The 16,265-nt window shown below is 37.0% G+C and overlaps 2 protein-coding genes across 20 annotated transcripts in view; one reads left to right on the top strand and one right to left on the bottom strand.

Annotated features, from left to right (window-relative positions):
- The window catches only part of GPATCH2 (G-patch domain containing 2), a 201,763-nt gene extending 200,363 nt beyond the window's left edge, over nt 1–1,400 (bottom strand). For 2 of the 6 annotated variants that reach the window (XR_008677486.2, XM_055379548.2), the window contains exon 1: nt 971–1,099. Coding sequence is in view for 5 of the 6 variants with exons in the window: in XM_055379548.2 (XP_055235523.1) it covers nt 971–1,044 (74 nt within the window). In the remaining variant the exon portion in view is untranslated. Of the gene's footprint in view, nt 1–970; nt 1,101–1,141 lie in introns of those variants that run through there. The other 4 variants (XM_055379546.2, XM_063708084.1, XM_004028411.4 and 1 more) reach the window with 3 other exon arrangements.
- Nucleotides 1,401–1,550: 150 nt separating this feature from the next.
- The window catches only part of SPATA17 (spermatogenesis associated 17), a 229,757-nt gene continuing 215,042 nt past the window's right edge, over nt 1,551–16,265 (top strand). For 12 of the 14 annotated variants that reach the window (XR_008677489.2, XM_055379566.2, XM_019030587.3 and 9 more), the window contains exon 1: nt 1,559–1,672. Coding sequence is in view for 12 of the 14 variants with exons in the window: in XM_055379566.2 (XP_055235541.2) it covers nt 1,605–1,672 (68 nt within the window). In the remaining 2 variants the exon portion in view is untranslated. Of the gene's footprint in view, nt 1,673–6,025; nt 6,121–16,265 lie in introns of those variants that run through there. The other 2 variants (XM_055379573.2, XM_055379626.2) reach the window with 2 other exon arrangements.

Here is a 16,265-nt window from a genome sequence, read left to right on the forward strand (position 1 = left end):
TTCTCACTGGAAAATGTAATAATTTACAAATAGTATAATCAAATCTATATTCACTATAAAATTAACTACAGGATGATCAGATCCAACTAAAAATATTTTGGATAAGGTATTCTTTTAACTTTTCAGTGATAGGTGATGGAAAAGTAATTCTTTGAGATCACAGACTACTAGAATTCCTCATGTTCTAATTTTTGCAGAATCTAGGAATGAACACGCACCATTTAGCCACATTTCTTTCACCTGTTGGTCAAAACTTTATGTTTGAGGATTTTCAATGGGAAATTGCTTGTTTGTGTCACTGGTTGTCTTGTGTTATGTTTGGAGGAAAAGGGCTTGGGAGAAAAACAGGACAGATACTACACAGAGTGTTCAACTAGAAATCCCCAAATCAGGATTCTAGCTCTAGGATTAAAATGTACAGGGCAACTTTGGACACAGTACTTGAATTTTCTGTGCTTGTGATATTCTGCTATCACAAGGCTGTCATAGGATAAAGTGTATTAATTTGTGGAAATACTTTGAAAAGTCAAAGCAATATATTATTTTAACATGATACCATAGACATAGTCAAGCCCCAAACTTAATCCTGACAGTTATAGGTTCTTGGAAAGCCCCCATACATATCTCACTTTAACTTGAATAGAATGTTCAAGAGGGTGGAAACAGGTAGGTTACCCTCTCTCTTTAAAAAAGGGGGTGAGAGGGTGATGTGTTTTCCACGATTGAACTTCCAGAACTCTAGATTTCTGGAATTTATCTTCCAAAAGACTTGGTATAATCTGGTAAATATTGAAAGAGGAGTGGGGAATAAGGCCCGGATTAAGATAAATTCTTCCTGTCCCTAGTGTTGTCAACAATCAATGAGGAGATGAATTGCTCCTGGAGTACAGGACGCTTGACTTCTAAAATATTGTTAAACAAGCAATCAGCAAACATTTACTGTATTCTTTCACAAATCTTTGGCACACACCCAAGAGCTCCCTCAAACTGCGTGCATCCCAGGAATGAGTGAGAGCAAGGCCTAGATGTCTTCAGATCATCCATCACAGCTCCCTCCCGCCTCCATTCCAGGTCCAGCGGAGCGGCCTCGGGCAATCACACCCTTCCCTGACCTCCCCCTCCCCAGAGCCGCCAGCCTCACCAGCTGTTCCCGGCTGCTGGAGCTCCGATCGGTTGGCGCCCGGCGGCCCCGAACATTAACGACACCCAGGAGCCTGGCCTCGAGGCTCAGGCCCGTGAACAGACTCCAACTACAACAGCACCGGCGACTTCCAAAGAGCAGTTCAGCATTTTGAGATGAGCTTCCGGAAGCCGACAGGAGGCGGAAACCGGATGCCCGGAGCAACCATTAGTTCTCCGCGTTTACTGCTTTCCCCTTCCTATAATCCCCTCTTCCTACTCGCAATAGAGACAGAGACAAATAAATTAAACTTTTGTGCTATACAGAAATTTCTTAATTCTCTTTTTAGTGCTCTTAAAGTCAAAGCAGCATGAGAGAAAAGAGGAGTGAACAAAAAGTCAAACCCCGGGAGTGAGCTATGGTTTAGCCCAGTTACCATGGAGACCGGTAGTAACACCAGTTGTAAACCCAAGGCCAAGAGACCATGGCCACGTTAGCCCGGCTGCAAGCTAGGTCGTCGACTGTAGGAAATCAGTACTACTTTAGGAACAGGTAAGTCAGGAAGAGAAGGATCGCGTAAAGGGCAGGCGTGACTTTATACCAGTTGTTCCTCAGCGGGAGTTTCCAATTAACGATTTCCCTAATTCATTAAGTAGTACCCAATTCTTCCCTTAATGGGCTGCAAACATAATTGGGAGTTTCTGTTACCATACAACGAAATTCTAAATAGAGAGGGGCCGTAGATATTCAGTGTGAGATGATTTAAGGAAACTCCCAGCATAGATAAAATTGTAAAGTGCTTTTTTTCTTCGACATCACCACTCTGCAATTTGATGAAACCTATGTTCAATACCCTGACTGGGGGTCACCCTGACTCACTAGCCCAATGAACTCAGATTGTTTCCCATCTACCTAGGGATTTGAGCCTCCGTTATTTTACAAACATCACTGAACTCAATTGTTCTACGACTCATTCGCCTTTTAAAAATGAACGTATCTGCCGGGGTGTGGTGGCTCACGCCTGTAATCCGAGCACTTTGGGAGGCCGAGGGGGGCGAATCACCTGAGGCTAGGAGTTCTAGACCAACCAGGCCAACATGGTGAAACCCCGTCTCTACTAAAAATACAAAAAATAGCCGGGCATGGTGGCACATGCCTGTCATCCCAGCTAGTCCGGAGGCTGAGGCAGGAGAATCGCTTGAACCTGGGAGGCAGAGGTTGCAGTGACCCGACATTGTACCACTGCACTCCAGCCTGGGTGACAAATTAAGACCCTGTCTCAATAAATAAATAAATAAATAAATAAATAAATATAAATAAAATAAAATAAAATGAAAGTGTCTAAACCATTCTGACACGGTAACTAGTACCAATATATTAATTAATAGATAACGGGTAAGAAAACCACTAGCAGTCTTCTTCATCTCCCTACAGCCAAACTTCTTGCCCAGGAAGAGTTTCATTTTAAAGAAGCATTGCCCCAGGAGTTTTTGTAACTTAAAAGAAACTGCAAAAAAGTGAATTAGACTATTATGGAATACAGTGACATGACAGACCAATGGAAAATATGTCAATGAGATAGGGTCTTGCTGAGCTGGTTTTATTCTAACGTTTATCTCACCTACTACATCATTATTTCACAACGTACCTCTCTTACAGCACTGATCACAATTCAATTTTACATTCTTTTATGAGATAATATCTATCTCCCCTCTTAAACTAGTAGCAGAGACAGTGTCTCTTATTTTGCTCACCATTATTTTTGTCTCCAACGTCTATGATAGCTCCATACAAATAATAGTAACACAATAATTGTTGAAGACTCACATTAATGAATTTTTCAATAAATCTGTAGCCCTGGTTTAAGTAAAATACTAACAATAGCTAAACATAGAAATTATCTATTTATTTAGAGTATGTGGCAGGTGCTGTATTTATGACATATATAAATGAAATAAGCCCCATCCATCATGATGTTCACATCCTTGTATGGAATATAGGCTTTTAAAAAATAATTACAATGCTAGCTGGGCTCAGTGGCTCATGCCTGTAATCCCAGCACTTTGGGAGGCGGAGGCAGATGCATCACTTGAAGGCAGAAGTTCCAGACCAGACTGGCCAACATGGCAAAACCCTGTCTCTCCTAAAATTACAAAAATCAGCCAGGCATGGTGGCGCACGCCTGTAGTCCCAGCTACTCTGGAAGCTGAGGCAAGAGAATCAGTTGAACCCAGGAGGCAGAGGTTGTAGTGAGCCCAGATCGCAATACTGCACTCCAGCCTGGGCGACAGAGCAAGACTCTGTCTCAAATAAATAAATAAATAAATAAATAATAACAACAACAATAGAGTAACATGGACAGAAAGGGAAACAACCAGTATTTTCTGAGGACTGATTATATATGAGGGATTGCACCAGGAACAACTGCATATGATATTTCACTTGGTTATCACAATGTTATAAGTTAATGTAGAAATTATCTATTTATTAGATAATCTATATTTTTAGAGCTATAGAAAAATGTTCTAGAAAAGCCTGATGAAGTGCCAAACAAACAATTAATTGGCCAGGCACAGTGGCTCAGGCCTGTAATCCCAGCACGTTGGGAGGCCAAGGCAGGCGGATGTCTTGAGGTCAATTATGAATTATCAGAGCCGACTAATCTAACTCTAAAACCTCTGCTGTTCACTGTCACTAAACAAAATTTTCTTCCCATTAAGCTGATTTAATTAAATTGCAACAAGCACCAAGATCCAGAGGTCCAAATGGCTTGAGTGTACTGTCCCAAATCCGTTAACATGTAGGGAACAGAGTTGTGGGAAACAATTTAAGGTCTCCTTGGTTTCTTTCAATGTCTTCTGCTTTCGTAACAAGGTAGGGACAAAAAGGCTTCTTCCTAATGGCTAGCATCAGAATAACGCTGAAGCTGAAAGATGACTTGGTTGAGAAAATACATTCCTAAGTGTTTAGGTTAGTATCTCAGTCCTGTGAGGCCTGGAAGTCCAATGTGGAAATGAGAAGCTCCTCTGCCTAACAAAGAGGAAGGATCTGGAACTCCAAGAAGTGAGCAGCAAATACAGGAGGAGATTTTGAACTACAAAGAATAGGAGGAGTGTGGGTTGCCCGACTGACATAATACTCTGGAAAGTTGCTCCCACAGGGAATGTTTGGTGTGTGTTTATGTTTTGGCCAGCCCATCAAAGAGGCTGAAAATTTTGTCCTGGACATAAGGTGAACAAAAGATAGTAGGCAGTTGTTGTGACTTCCCAGTGGGTTCACCTTGCCTGTTGCCTAGACAGAGCCAATTTATCAAGACAGCAATTGCAATAGAGAAAGAATAATTCACATAGACCCGGTTGTGTGGGAGACCAGAGTTTTATTGTTACTGAAATCTGTCTCCCTGAGCATTAGGGGATCAGAGTTTTTAAGTATGATTTGATGGGTTAGTGTGAGGCCAGTGAGTCAGGAGGGCTGATTGGTTGGGTCAGAGATGAAATCATAGAGGGTGGAACCTGTCTTCTTGCACTGAGTCATTTCCGGGGTGGGGGCCACAAGGTCAGAGCCAGTTTATCAATGAGCCAGTTTATCAATCTGGGTGGTGCCAGCTGATCCATCAAGTGCAGCATCTGCAAAATATCTCTAGCACTGATCTTAGGTTTTACAATACTGATATTATCCCCAGGAGCCATTCAGGGAGGGTCAGAATCTTATAGCCTCCAGCTGCGTGACTCCCAAACCATAATTTCTAATCTTTTAACTAATTTGTTATTCCTACAAAGGCAGTCTAGTCCCCAGGCAAGAAGGGGGTTTGCCTTGGGAAAGGCCTATTATCATCTTTGTTTTAAACTATAAACTAAGTTCCTGGCAAAGTTAGTTCAGCCTATGTCAGGAATGAACGAGGACAGCTTGAAGGTTAGAAGCAAGATGGAGTTGGTTAGGTCAGATCTCTTTCACTGTCTCAGTTACAGTTTTCCAGTGGCAGTTCCATTGTCACTTGACAGAGTATTGGCCTTTTTGTTGTTGTTGTTGTTGTTGTTAACTTTCTCTAGTAATTCCTAGCTTCATTTCTGTTCTTCCAAACTATGAGATTTTCTTTGTGACTTATTGGTCATTTATACTATACACTACACTGTACTTTGTGGAGAAAAGAGTTCAGTATATGTTTATTGATCATGTTGTTCATTTTCCCCATATTCTTATTTAAATTTCGTCAAATCTGTCAAATTCTAATAGGAATAAGTTAGAATGTTCCTCTTCCACTGTGTTTCTATAGTGTGGGTGAACCCAAAATATCTGAGACAGGCTTCAGTCAATTTAGAAAGTTTATTTTGCCAAGGTTAAGGATGCACCCATGACACAGCCTTAGGAAGCCCTGATGTCATGTGCCCAAGGCAGTCCAGGTACAGCTTGCTTTTATACATTTTATGGAGACATAATACATCCATCAATACAGGTAAGGTTTATATTAGTTCCACAAGGTGGGGGCCCTTTAGGTCTTAGGTAGATTTAAAAATTTTCTGGCCAGGCATGGTGACTCACGCCTGTAATCCCAGCACTTTGGGAGGCTGAGGTGGGTGGATCACTTGAGGTCAGGAGTTCCAGACCAGCCTGTCCAACATGGCAAAACCCTGTCGCTACTAAAAATACAAAAATTAGCCAGGGGTGGTGGTGCGCACCTGTAGTCCCAACTACTCGGGATGCTGAGGCAGGAGAATCACTTGAACCCAGGAGGCAGAGGTTGAAGTGAGCCAAGGTCGGACCATTGCACTCCAGCCTGGGCAACAGAGCAAGACTCAAATTCTGATTGGCAAGTGGTTGAGTGAGTTATTATCAGTAGAAAGAAATGAGGAATGTCTGGGTTATGATATGGGATTGGGGAGACCTGGTTTTTATCATTTTATCATGCAGATGAAGCCTCCAAGTTGCAAGCCTTAAAAAGAATGGACTGAGGCCGGGCGCAGTGGCTCAGGCTTGTAATCCTAGCACTTCGGGAGGCCAAGGTGAGCAGATCACGAGGTCAGGAATTCGAGACCAGCCTGGCCAACATGGAGATACCTCGTCTCTACTAAAAATACAAAAATTAGCTGCATGGGGTGGTGGGCGCCTTTAATCCCAGCTAATCAGGAGGCTGAGGCAGGAGAATCACTTGAACCCTAGAGGTGGAGGTTGCAGTGAGCCGAGATCGTGCCGCTGCACTCCAGCCTGGTGACAGAATGAGACTCCGTCTCAAAAAAAAAAAAAAAAAAAAAAGGGTGTTTTCAGCAGAGGAGTGACATGATGTGACTTCTGTCTATAAAAACAATAAATAAAAAAGTAACCTTTGACTTTCAATGTCTTCGGTTTTGGTAACAAGGTAGGGACAGAAATGCTTCTTCCTAATGGCTAGCATCAGAATAGTGCTGAAGTTGAAAGATGACTTTGTTGAGAAAATATATTCCTAAGTGGTTAGGACTAAGAGGATTATCCAAATTCAAGGACACTGAACAAAATTATTATTATTGACTTATTATTATTATTATCATTTTGAGACGGAGTCTCGCTCTGTTGCCCAGGCTGGAGTGCAGTGGCGTGATCTCAGCTCACTGCACCTCTGCCTCCCAGGTTCAACAGATTCTCCTGCTTCAGACTCCTGAGTAGCTGGGATTACAGGCACCTGCCACCACACCCAGCTACTTTTTTTTTCTTTTTTGCATTTTTAGTGAAGACGAGTTTTTGCTATGTTGGTCAGGCTGGTCTTGAACTCCTGGGCTCAAGCCATCTGCCCACCTCGGCCTCCCAAAGTGCTGGGATTACAGGCGTGAGCCACTGGGCCCAGCCCCTTTGACTTGTTTTTAAGTTGGATAAAGCATTTTGCTTTTATTTTTCCCATTTCTACTTTCTTCCTCCACTTCGATCTTTTAACTTTTTGGTGCCAGTTTTTGCTGAACAAAATTTAAATCAAATCTGCTTGTGTCAGTGAAAAAAGTAAATAACACTTAAAAGTTTTTAAAACACATAAGTTTTTTTAACAATATGTAAGCAGAAATCAGCCAGATATATGTAAAATCTTTTTTAATTGGCTTAGCTGAAGGGAAAAGTATATTGGAGAATACAGAGAAACCAGTGGCTGAGGAAGAGGGCAAGAAGTTCTCTAGAGACATGCTATATAGACCAACTGTCAAATGTCCACATCTCTTACTATCTGAAAGGGGGCTTGAGGAGTGCATGGGGATAGAGAAAAAGAAATAGAGAAATAAATGTTATTGAATATCTACTACATGCTGAGCACTGCTTTCACAAACATTATTTTATTTGATGTTTACAATAATCTTATAAGGTTATTTTTCTTATTCCTGGGTTACAACGAAGGAATGTGAGTTTTAGACCATCTATATTACTTGCCAAAGATAAAGAAGATCAAAGATCTAGTGACGTTTGATCCATTTCAGTCCACATTTATACCTGGGAGAGGGGGATCTTTAAATTATTAAGTTTCTGCTGGGAATCAAGTTCATCAAATACATAAGCCCTAACCTGCCTTTCTAAGATCAGGTTGAGAAAAAGAAAGCAGGGGTACATTACTCTATGGTTCAAGACTGGTGATTTGCACGTACTTCATTACCCTGTAGCAACCTGAGGTATAATGTTCCTTAAATTGTCCTGATTTCAGGATCTATTATTCCTATAAACGGAATAAATTTGTTTCTGACTCTGACATAGTAAATTGACTGTAGTTCCTCCTGTATTCTTAGTCTAATAATTTTGTTCAGTGTCCTTGAATTTGAACAATTCTCTTAGTCCTATTAGCCTAAATAAATAGCAGCTTAGTTGAATAGATGTGAGTCCCTTCCCCCTGATTCTAATTAATTACTGAATTTTTTCTTACAGGTGTACTCAATTCTGACTAGTAAAACTTAGCAAAGCTTCTTCCAAATACACAAGGAAGATTTTTGCCAAAGTGCAACAGTTCAAATCCTAACTCTGTATTACTTTAGGCTTAAATGTAAACTTTTAAACTTATATTCTTACCTTACTTAAACTCTTTAGATATTAGCTTTCTCATCTGTAACAGGGATAATAATGCCTATTGATATGTTAACTAAGAAGATTAAATGATCATCTCGTATATTAGTAAGTACCCAATAAATTCATAATTATAATAGGAAATCACAACAGAAGGGTAAAGTATAAAATACATATGATCGACTCAGTGAATATCAAAAAGGTAATTGAAAAATTTTATAGCTATTCCTAAATATTTTTCTTTTTTCATTAAAAACGTAAAAATTTTTATTGCTGTATTATATACATTAAGTATATAAACTGTGTGAAGTGTACAACTCAGTAATTTTCCATAGGTATATACCTGTCCAAACTTCAGTCAGATAAAGTTCTGCAGTGTTTGTTTTAAAATATGTTTATGAAAGAAATAAGTGTTTTAATAATAAAGAATATGTTTCTAAAACCAACAGCCAACATTAGATGTGCTGCTGGAATACAATAGAGATGGTTCCATTTAATTCAAAAGCAAAACAAAACTGCACAATAATTCTGTCTATTTACCATGCCCTGAAAGACAGATCCCTATTTGCCAACATGTTCACTGCTGGCTCATTGATGGGGAAAAAGAAAATTGAAGGTACCTTTTACTGTCTTATCAGTTTATCACTGCCCAAGTAACCTGAGCAGAAAGCCCTGTATAGGTATCAAACAACTGAATATCTATTAAATAGGCAGATAAACTTCACAAGACATTTAAGGAAATGTTAGTTTGGAGGAAGGAGATTAAGCTAAGAAACCAGAACAGATGGCTACTGTGGAGTTAGAACTAATGGATGAAATAGATACAAACTTCAATAAAAATGTAATGCGAACTTTTACAGAAATAAAACTAGAGGAAAAAATACTGTAACCAATTTTTAAAAATAATAATTTTCCATTTAAAAATGTAATAGATGAATTAAAAACTAGAATAGTCACTACTGAAATATAAATATGTTAGGAAGGCAAATAAAGGAAATATCCATAAACACATGTGAATAGAAATCATGAGTAACAAGATTAATAATATGGAGGACATACCCAGAGGACTTGTTATGTGAATAATAGTTACTGCAGAATTCTGACTGGGAGTGGGGAAGAGATAGAATAATAATAAAGAAATACCCTAGAAGAAAACTCCTAAACTGAAGAAAGAGTATGGCTTAGAATAGAAAGGATTATCTGAGTCCTATGTAGAATTTCCTTTAACACCTACTTCTTAGATATTATCTGGTGAACTTCCAAGAATACAGGAAAAATAATCTCATAAGATTCTATTCTAGGCAGAAAATAAAAATAGTTATTTGCCAAGGAAATGAATGCCCTTTCTGCTCAACACAGGAACCCAAAAGACACAAAGATAATAATTACTAGTGATTCAAGACCACAGATAATAATTCTGTCAAAGATTCATTTGGGGATTGGGATGAAAGAAAGACATTTTCAGACATGTAAAGACTCCTAGTTAGGTCATCTATGTACCCTACCTGACGAAATGTACTCAAGAAAGTACTTGCCGTAATCAAGTAAAAATTAAATTGGAACAAAGATCTCAAGATAGAGGAAGAAGAGCAAAAGAAATAATAGAGACAACAATGAGCAATTCTACAATAATTTTTATTTAATTAAAAATTAAATAAGCATTATGTTACTGTGATTTACCTTATATTTAATTAAGACAAATTAATCTAGAAGAAGTAAAACAAATTAAGCTGGAAGAATCTGACTGGTACTTTAATGTCCTTTCTAGATATCTCCTTAGGCAAGTTCAAAAGTTCATTGTACATTTTCAGTCTTCCAAGTGATCATAGGCAATAGTCTTGCTATAATAATTGTCCCACTCTCACATAATAGAGGTTCTTTTTCCAGCTTCTAATATCAATTTTTTCACCAGTCTTCTGACCCACACGTATGGTCTTTCAATGACATGTGAGTCTTCCTCACCTTCTCACGCATCCCCCAGTCCCAAAGCCAATACCATAATGTTTCAGGTTTTTGCCGTGGCCATCAACCATTCTATCAGTTTTATTTTAAGCTTTTATAGTCAAATTAGTAAATTTATTCATCTGACTTTAGCAATCTGAGTTGTTCTTGGAACAGTCTTTCCCAACCTAAGATTATATTTATTTATAATATTTATAATTATTTATAATTTATTTATAATATTTAAAAAATTTTGTTATATTTTTCCTTCAGTCTATGTGCAGTTGTGTTTATGTGCATGTATTGTGTGAGATAGAGGCCTAACTTTTTCTATAGAATACAGTTGTCTCAACACCAGTTATTAAATAGTCCATCCTTTTCTTACTAGTTTTAAATGTTGAATGATAAGCAAATCAAAGGCATAAAAATTGCAAAGGGAGAAGTAAAATTGTCTTTATTTACTGACAGCATAATTATATGTGTAAAAAACTCTATACCACATACAAAAAAGGATTTAGAAGTAATAAATGAACTTAACAAGTTCGCAGGATGCAAGGGCAGTATACAGTAGTCTTTACATAACAGCAATGAATAATTATAATTTAAGACTTTGGCAATACCATTTTTAATAGCATCAAAATGCATGTCATTTGACTCAGAACTGTCACTTTTTCTATTGGCCTCATAAAGATGCTGTTATGTATACACAAGTTGTGTGTAAGAGTATTTTATATACAGGATTATGTACAAGGGCATTCATTAAAGCATTATTCCTAATAGGGAAAAAATAAAAATAAAAACTGTAAATAACTTGTATCTATTTGCAACTACTATGGCTAAATAAAGACAAGCATATGAAGGAAAATAAATAGCAGTTTAAAAGAGTGAAACATTTTATACATAATGACATGAACAAAATCTCTGAGACAAAAATAAGGTATAAGAAAAGCCCAGATTATAGAAAATATATAATACATTTAGTGTTTTTTATGTAAAACAAATGTAAAAATACATAGAGATACAAAACTGGAATTAGATAGATCTGGAATTACACATAATAAGTGGTTAAATTTTTAAAATGGAAAGAAAGTGATGTTGAAATAGAATCTTTTTTCTCTATGTTTTTCTGTATTATTTAACATTTTATATTGAGCATCGGTTAATCAGGTACTTATTTGTGAAATAAACAGTAGATAAATAGGAGAAAGTTTGTCCTAGGACAAAAATTTTGTTTCGAAAACAAAATTAAACATAGAAAATAAGTGGCCGTGGAAGATTTAACTAGTACAAAACTTGTCCTCCGACCGTGAAGGACTAGAAGACTCAACAAAATATGTGAACAATTATTTTTAGGTATTGATACAGTAGGCAATGCAAGATTTGATCTCAAGGAGAAAGATCAGCAAATGAGATTAACAAGACAATTACCCCAGCTTTCTTTTGGAGGCAATCTCTGAACAAAATTCAAACTCTGAATAGTGAAACATTCATAGCGTCCAGCATCTATTCATAAATTGGTAGTATTATAAAAATGTAGCAAACTGTGACCCACAATCAGGAGGGAAAAAAAATCAATCAATAGACACAGATACAGAAAACAAAGATGACAGAACAATCAGACAAGGATTTTTAAATAGCTATTTAAAATATGCTTAAGGACTTAAAAGTAAAATATGAAGATAATAAGGAGTTAATGGGACATTAAAAAGAAGCAAAATAAATGTTTAGATATTAAAAACACAGTATCTGAAATTTAAAAATTATTAGATGCATACACATACACATATATATTTAAATTATTGAAACAATCTCAAATTTACAGAGAAATAACAAGTATAATACAAGGGTATTTTTTCCTGAATCATATGAGAGTAAGTTGCAACCTGATGTCCCATTGTGCCCCAAATTCTTTACACACAAGGACATTCTCTATATAACAACAATTCAACCATCAAAATCAAGAAATTAACATTGGCACATTTCTACCATCTAATCTTCAGACTCCACTCAAGCTTTGCCAAATTGCTCCAATAATGTTCTTTATAGCAAAAGGATCCTGTTTGTCTTGTCTCTTTAGTTATCTTTAATATGGTACATTTTCTCAGTTTTTCTTTGATATTCATGACCTTGACACTTTTGAAGATTACAAATGAGTTATTTTTTAGAATTTCCCTTAATTTAGGTTTGTCTGATTTTTCCCCTTGATTAGATTCAGATTATGCACCCCAGGCAGGTCTATCACAGAAGTGATACTGTGATCTTCTCAATGCATCCTACCAGATACTACCTGATTTTGACTTGTCCCATGACTGACAATATTCATTTAGATCACTTGATAAAGCTGTTGTCTGCTAGGCTTCTCTACTGGAATATTCTTTTTTCCTTTGTAATTTATAATTATTTTTAAAAAGCAGATCATTTGAAACTATGTATGTATCCTATTCCTCATCAAACTTAAAATTTATTTATTTATTTAAATAGGTATAGACTCATAGTTTCCTATTTTATTCAGTGGGTTAAAATCTGTCACTCTTATTTATAGTCATGCTAATATTGTCCCGGATTTGGCTAGTGAGAGCCACTTCAGTCTTCCTTCTGTGTCCTCATTGTTCTAATGCTTTCCTTGCTTTTTCCTTGCTTTTTCTGACACACAAAAAGTTGCAGACTGATATGGTTTGGCTCTGTGTCCCCACCAGATCTCATCTCGAATTGAAATCCCCCTAATCCTTACGTGTTGAAGGGCTGATCTGGTGGGAGGTGGTTGGATCATGGGGGCGGTTTCCTCCGTGCTGTTCTTGTGAAAGTGAGTGAGTCCTCACCAGATCTGATGGTTTTGTAAGTGTCTGACAGTTCCTGCTTTGCATGCTGTTTCTCACCTGCCGCCATGTAAGACATGTGTGCTTCTTCTTCCACCATGATTGTAAGTTTCCTGAGGGCTCCCAGCCATGCAGAACTGTGAGTCAATTAAACCTCCTTTATTGATAAGGAGGTTTATTTATTTACTTACCCAGTCTTGTGTAGTATCTTTATAGCAGTGTGAAAACGGATGAATAACAGAGGCTTATCTTGTACTTTTCCTGCCAGCCCCTAGAACCATCCATTTTTCCAAAGAGCCTTTGTTTCTTTCAGTGGATGCACATTGCTATTATGTTGCTGCTCTCTGGACTTCTCAGTGGAAAGAACAAAGGAATATGTGTTTGTACACATCTATACACATTTTACATCTATACTTATTTCTCTACCTATTGATGAACATATATATTAAAATTCATGAGTTCACATTGACTACTCTATTTCAGATTCAGCACAATACATTCATTCTAGTTTTTTTCTCTTACCTTTTCTGACAGAGAGAAACCTGGCTCCCATTATCTTTAGAATATTTACTTATCTGATCAGATCCTCTTTATGTAACCAAACTATTGTCACCACAACTACCTCTTCTCTTAGACCCAGTGCGGGCTCTACCTCCTCATGCTGAACCATCGCCTCCCCACCAACTTGGATGTTTCCCTCATCACTCTTGGGCTCTGATTCTCTATGCTGGCTACCTTCATGTGCAGATTCTTTTTTCATCTTCCCTCTACACCCCAAAGCCAGGCCTTCTGTCCATGGGACACACTGTCCTTGCTAAGCTCAGACTATGACATCTTACCCCAGGCAGCCCCCACTTGAGGATGCTCACCTTACCCCACACAGGCTCTGACACCTCATGCTGAGCCACTGTGCCTTCCTCCTCCCACACCCTTTGTAGCACAGTGCCCTACTTTTCCTGCCCATTTCCAAGGCCCTTGAGACTTAATTGTTCAGGAAATAAGGTAAAGAGAAGTGAGGAGGAAGAGGAAGAAAAAGAAACTCTCTCTCTCTCTCTCTCTCTCTATATATATATATATAATTTTTTTTTTTTTGAGATGGAGTCTCACTCTGTTGCCCAGGCTGGAGTGCAATGGCACGACCTCAGCTCACTGCAACTTCTGCTTCCCAGGTTCAAGCAATTCTCCTGCGTTAGCCTCCCAAGTAGCTGGGATTACAGGCACCCACCATCATGTCTGGCTAATTTTTGTATTCTTGTAGAGACAGGGTTTCACCATGTTGGCCAGGCTGGTCTTGAACTCCTGACCTCAGGTGATCTGCCCACCTCGGCCCCCAAAGTTCTGGGATTACAGGTGTGAGCCACCGCACCCAGCTAGGAAACAAAATCTTTCTGAATGCACTAATATTATAGGTTCTAGTTCTAAATTATAATGACTTTGTTTTCCATGACTTCTGCACAGTATTTAACATTCGACCAACTATGGTAACTTCTACTATATGATCAAATACTAATGCATTTGCAACCCACTATTCCTTGAGCTGTGAAATAATAATAATGTTGAGGACTACTAATGAAATATAAAACATAGGTTCTAGTTCTAAAACATAGTCCTATTTCTCATCATCAAGCGTCTGCTATTAGGCACATGAGTGATAATCAGAACACAAAATATAGATTAAGTATACTGTAGTTTCTGCCTTTAAGGAGCATGAAATCCTTAAGACCTGGTAGTGAAATTATATGCAAAACAATAATCATTTTACACATCAACATATCTGACAGCACAGGGCAGCTAATAATGGAATTTTATTCCCACTGTCTAAAATAGTTACAAGTTATATGATAATGAAAAAGAAAGAGTATTGAGTTTTTAATCTAGTATTTATTCATAGGTAATATACATGGGTCAGACTAAGCACAGTCTGTTGATGTGTAAAATGCATATTTTTTGCATATTACTGGAAAGATATTTAACTACACATTTTTTTTTCATTTTCTACTTATTGTCAGTTCATTTCTGGCCACTAATGATATACATGAATATACTGTTATCCAGGGTGATAGTACTTATTTCTAGTTGATGATGAAGTGACTGGAAACTTCCAGTTATTTCTTGATGTTTTATTACATTACTGGTAATACTTTTGGTCTTTCATCATTATTAATTCATTTAGTATTCATTGTGATAATACTGATCATAATAAATTTATTTCAAATTCATGTAGATGTCATATTTTATTCACTGCTATAGGATTTTCATTGTAATTTGGAACTAATTAATATACCATTAAAATAAAGTGTTACCCACATTTTTCATTTTAAACATAAAATGTCTAGCAGTTCATGACATATTGTATGAGTATTCAGCATCCCAGCGGTAACCCAGCATCTGTAAATTTTGTTTTTAAGCAGTTAAAAAAAGGGCAACAGAGAAACATGTATAGAAGTCAAATTTTAGCACATAAGTTAAAGTTTAGTAGTAAGTTAACTACTAGTTAATTTTTAGTGCCTCCTTCCTTTTAATTGCAATGTATAATTCTTATTAATATAACATATGCTTGTATATATACACATAATAATATCCCAAAAAGAAATTATTTAATTTTCTACTTGACTGGTGTCAGCAGGAGAGATTAAAAAACATAAACCCAAAACAGTTAATTTGATTGCTTCTCTTCTGCATTTCTAATGACAATTATAAATAAAGGGTGAGTTCCTACAAATACATTAATAACTAATATGGTAACTTCAAAAGAAGCATTAGATGTGTCTATGTGCCTTATTCATATTTTTCTTCCATTTTTATAAAGGTAGCCAGTTGATTGTTGGTGGGAAGGGAGAAATAAATGTTTTCAGTAATTTAAATGGACTATATTAAGAAGATGAAAAACAAATCTGGTATAGTTTGTTAAATATTAATGGTAAAAGGTTTAAATAACCATAAGAAACAGCTCTATTCTATTATCATGAATTTTATTGCACATTAGCTTTATTGAATGAAATTATTCTTATTTTTTCCACACTCTATCTTCTTTGAGTTGCCTGCTCTACTGGACATTATGTTGTTGTATCTTTTCCATGTTGGCCATTAATGACAGTGTCTTTGTTCCACTATCCCATCTTGTTATTGGTCAGGATAAGATTTTAAAAGAAAAATGAAAAATTCCTTCTAACCCTGCAACCAGTTGAATAATGACCTTGTTTTCCATGACTTCTGCACAGTATTTAACATTGCTTAATCATGATCTCCCATCCTGATGCCTTCCCATTAACTTCTATGACACTGCACTATACTTGTATCTTATGATTGGACCTTTTTTTTTTTAATAATTGTTGTTATTTAGTATCTTTTACTGTAAATCTTTACAGAGATTATCAAACTTTGGG

This window comes from Gorilla gorilla, chromosome 1 (assembly GCF_029281585.2).
Source record: "Gorilla gorilla gorilla isolate KB3781 chromosome 1, NHGRI_mGorGor1-v2.1_pri, whole genome shotgun sequence".
NCBI lineage: Eukaryota > Metazoa > Chordata > Mammalia > Primates > Hominidae > Gorilla > Gorilla gorilla.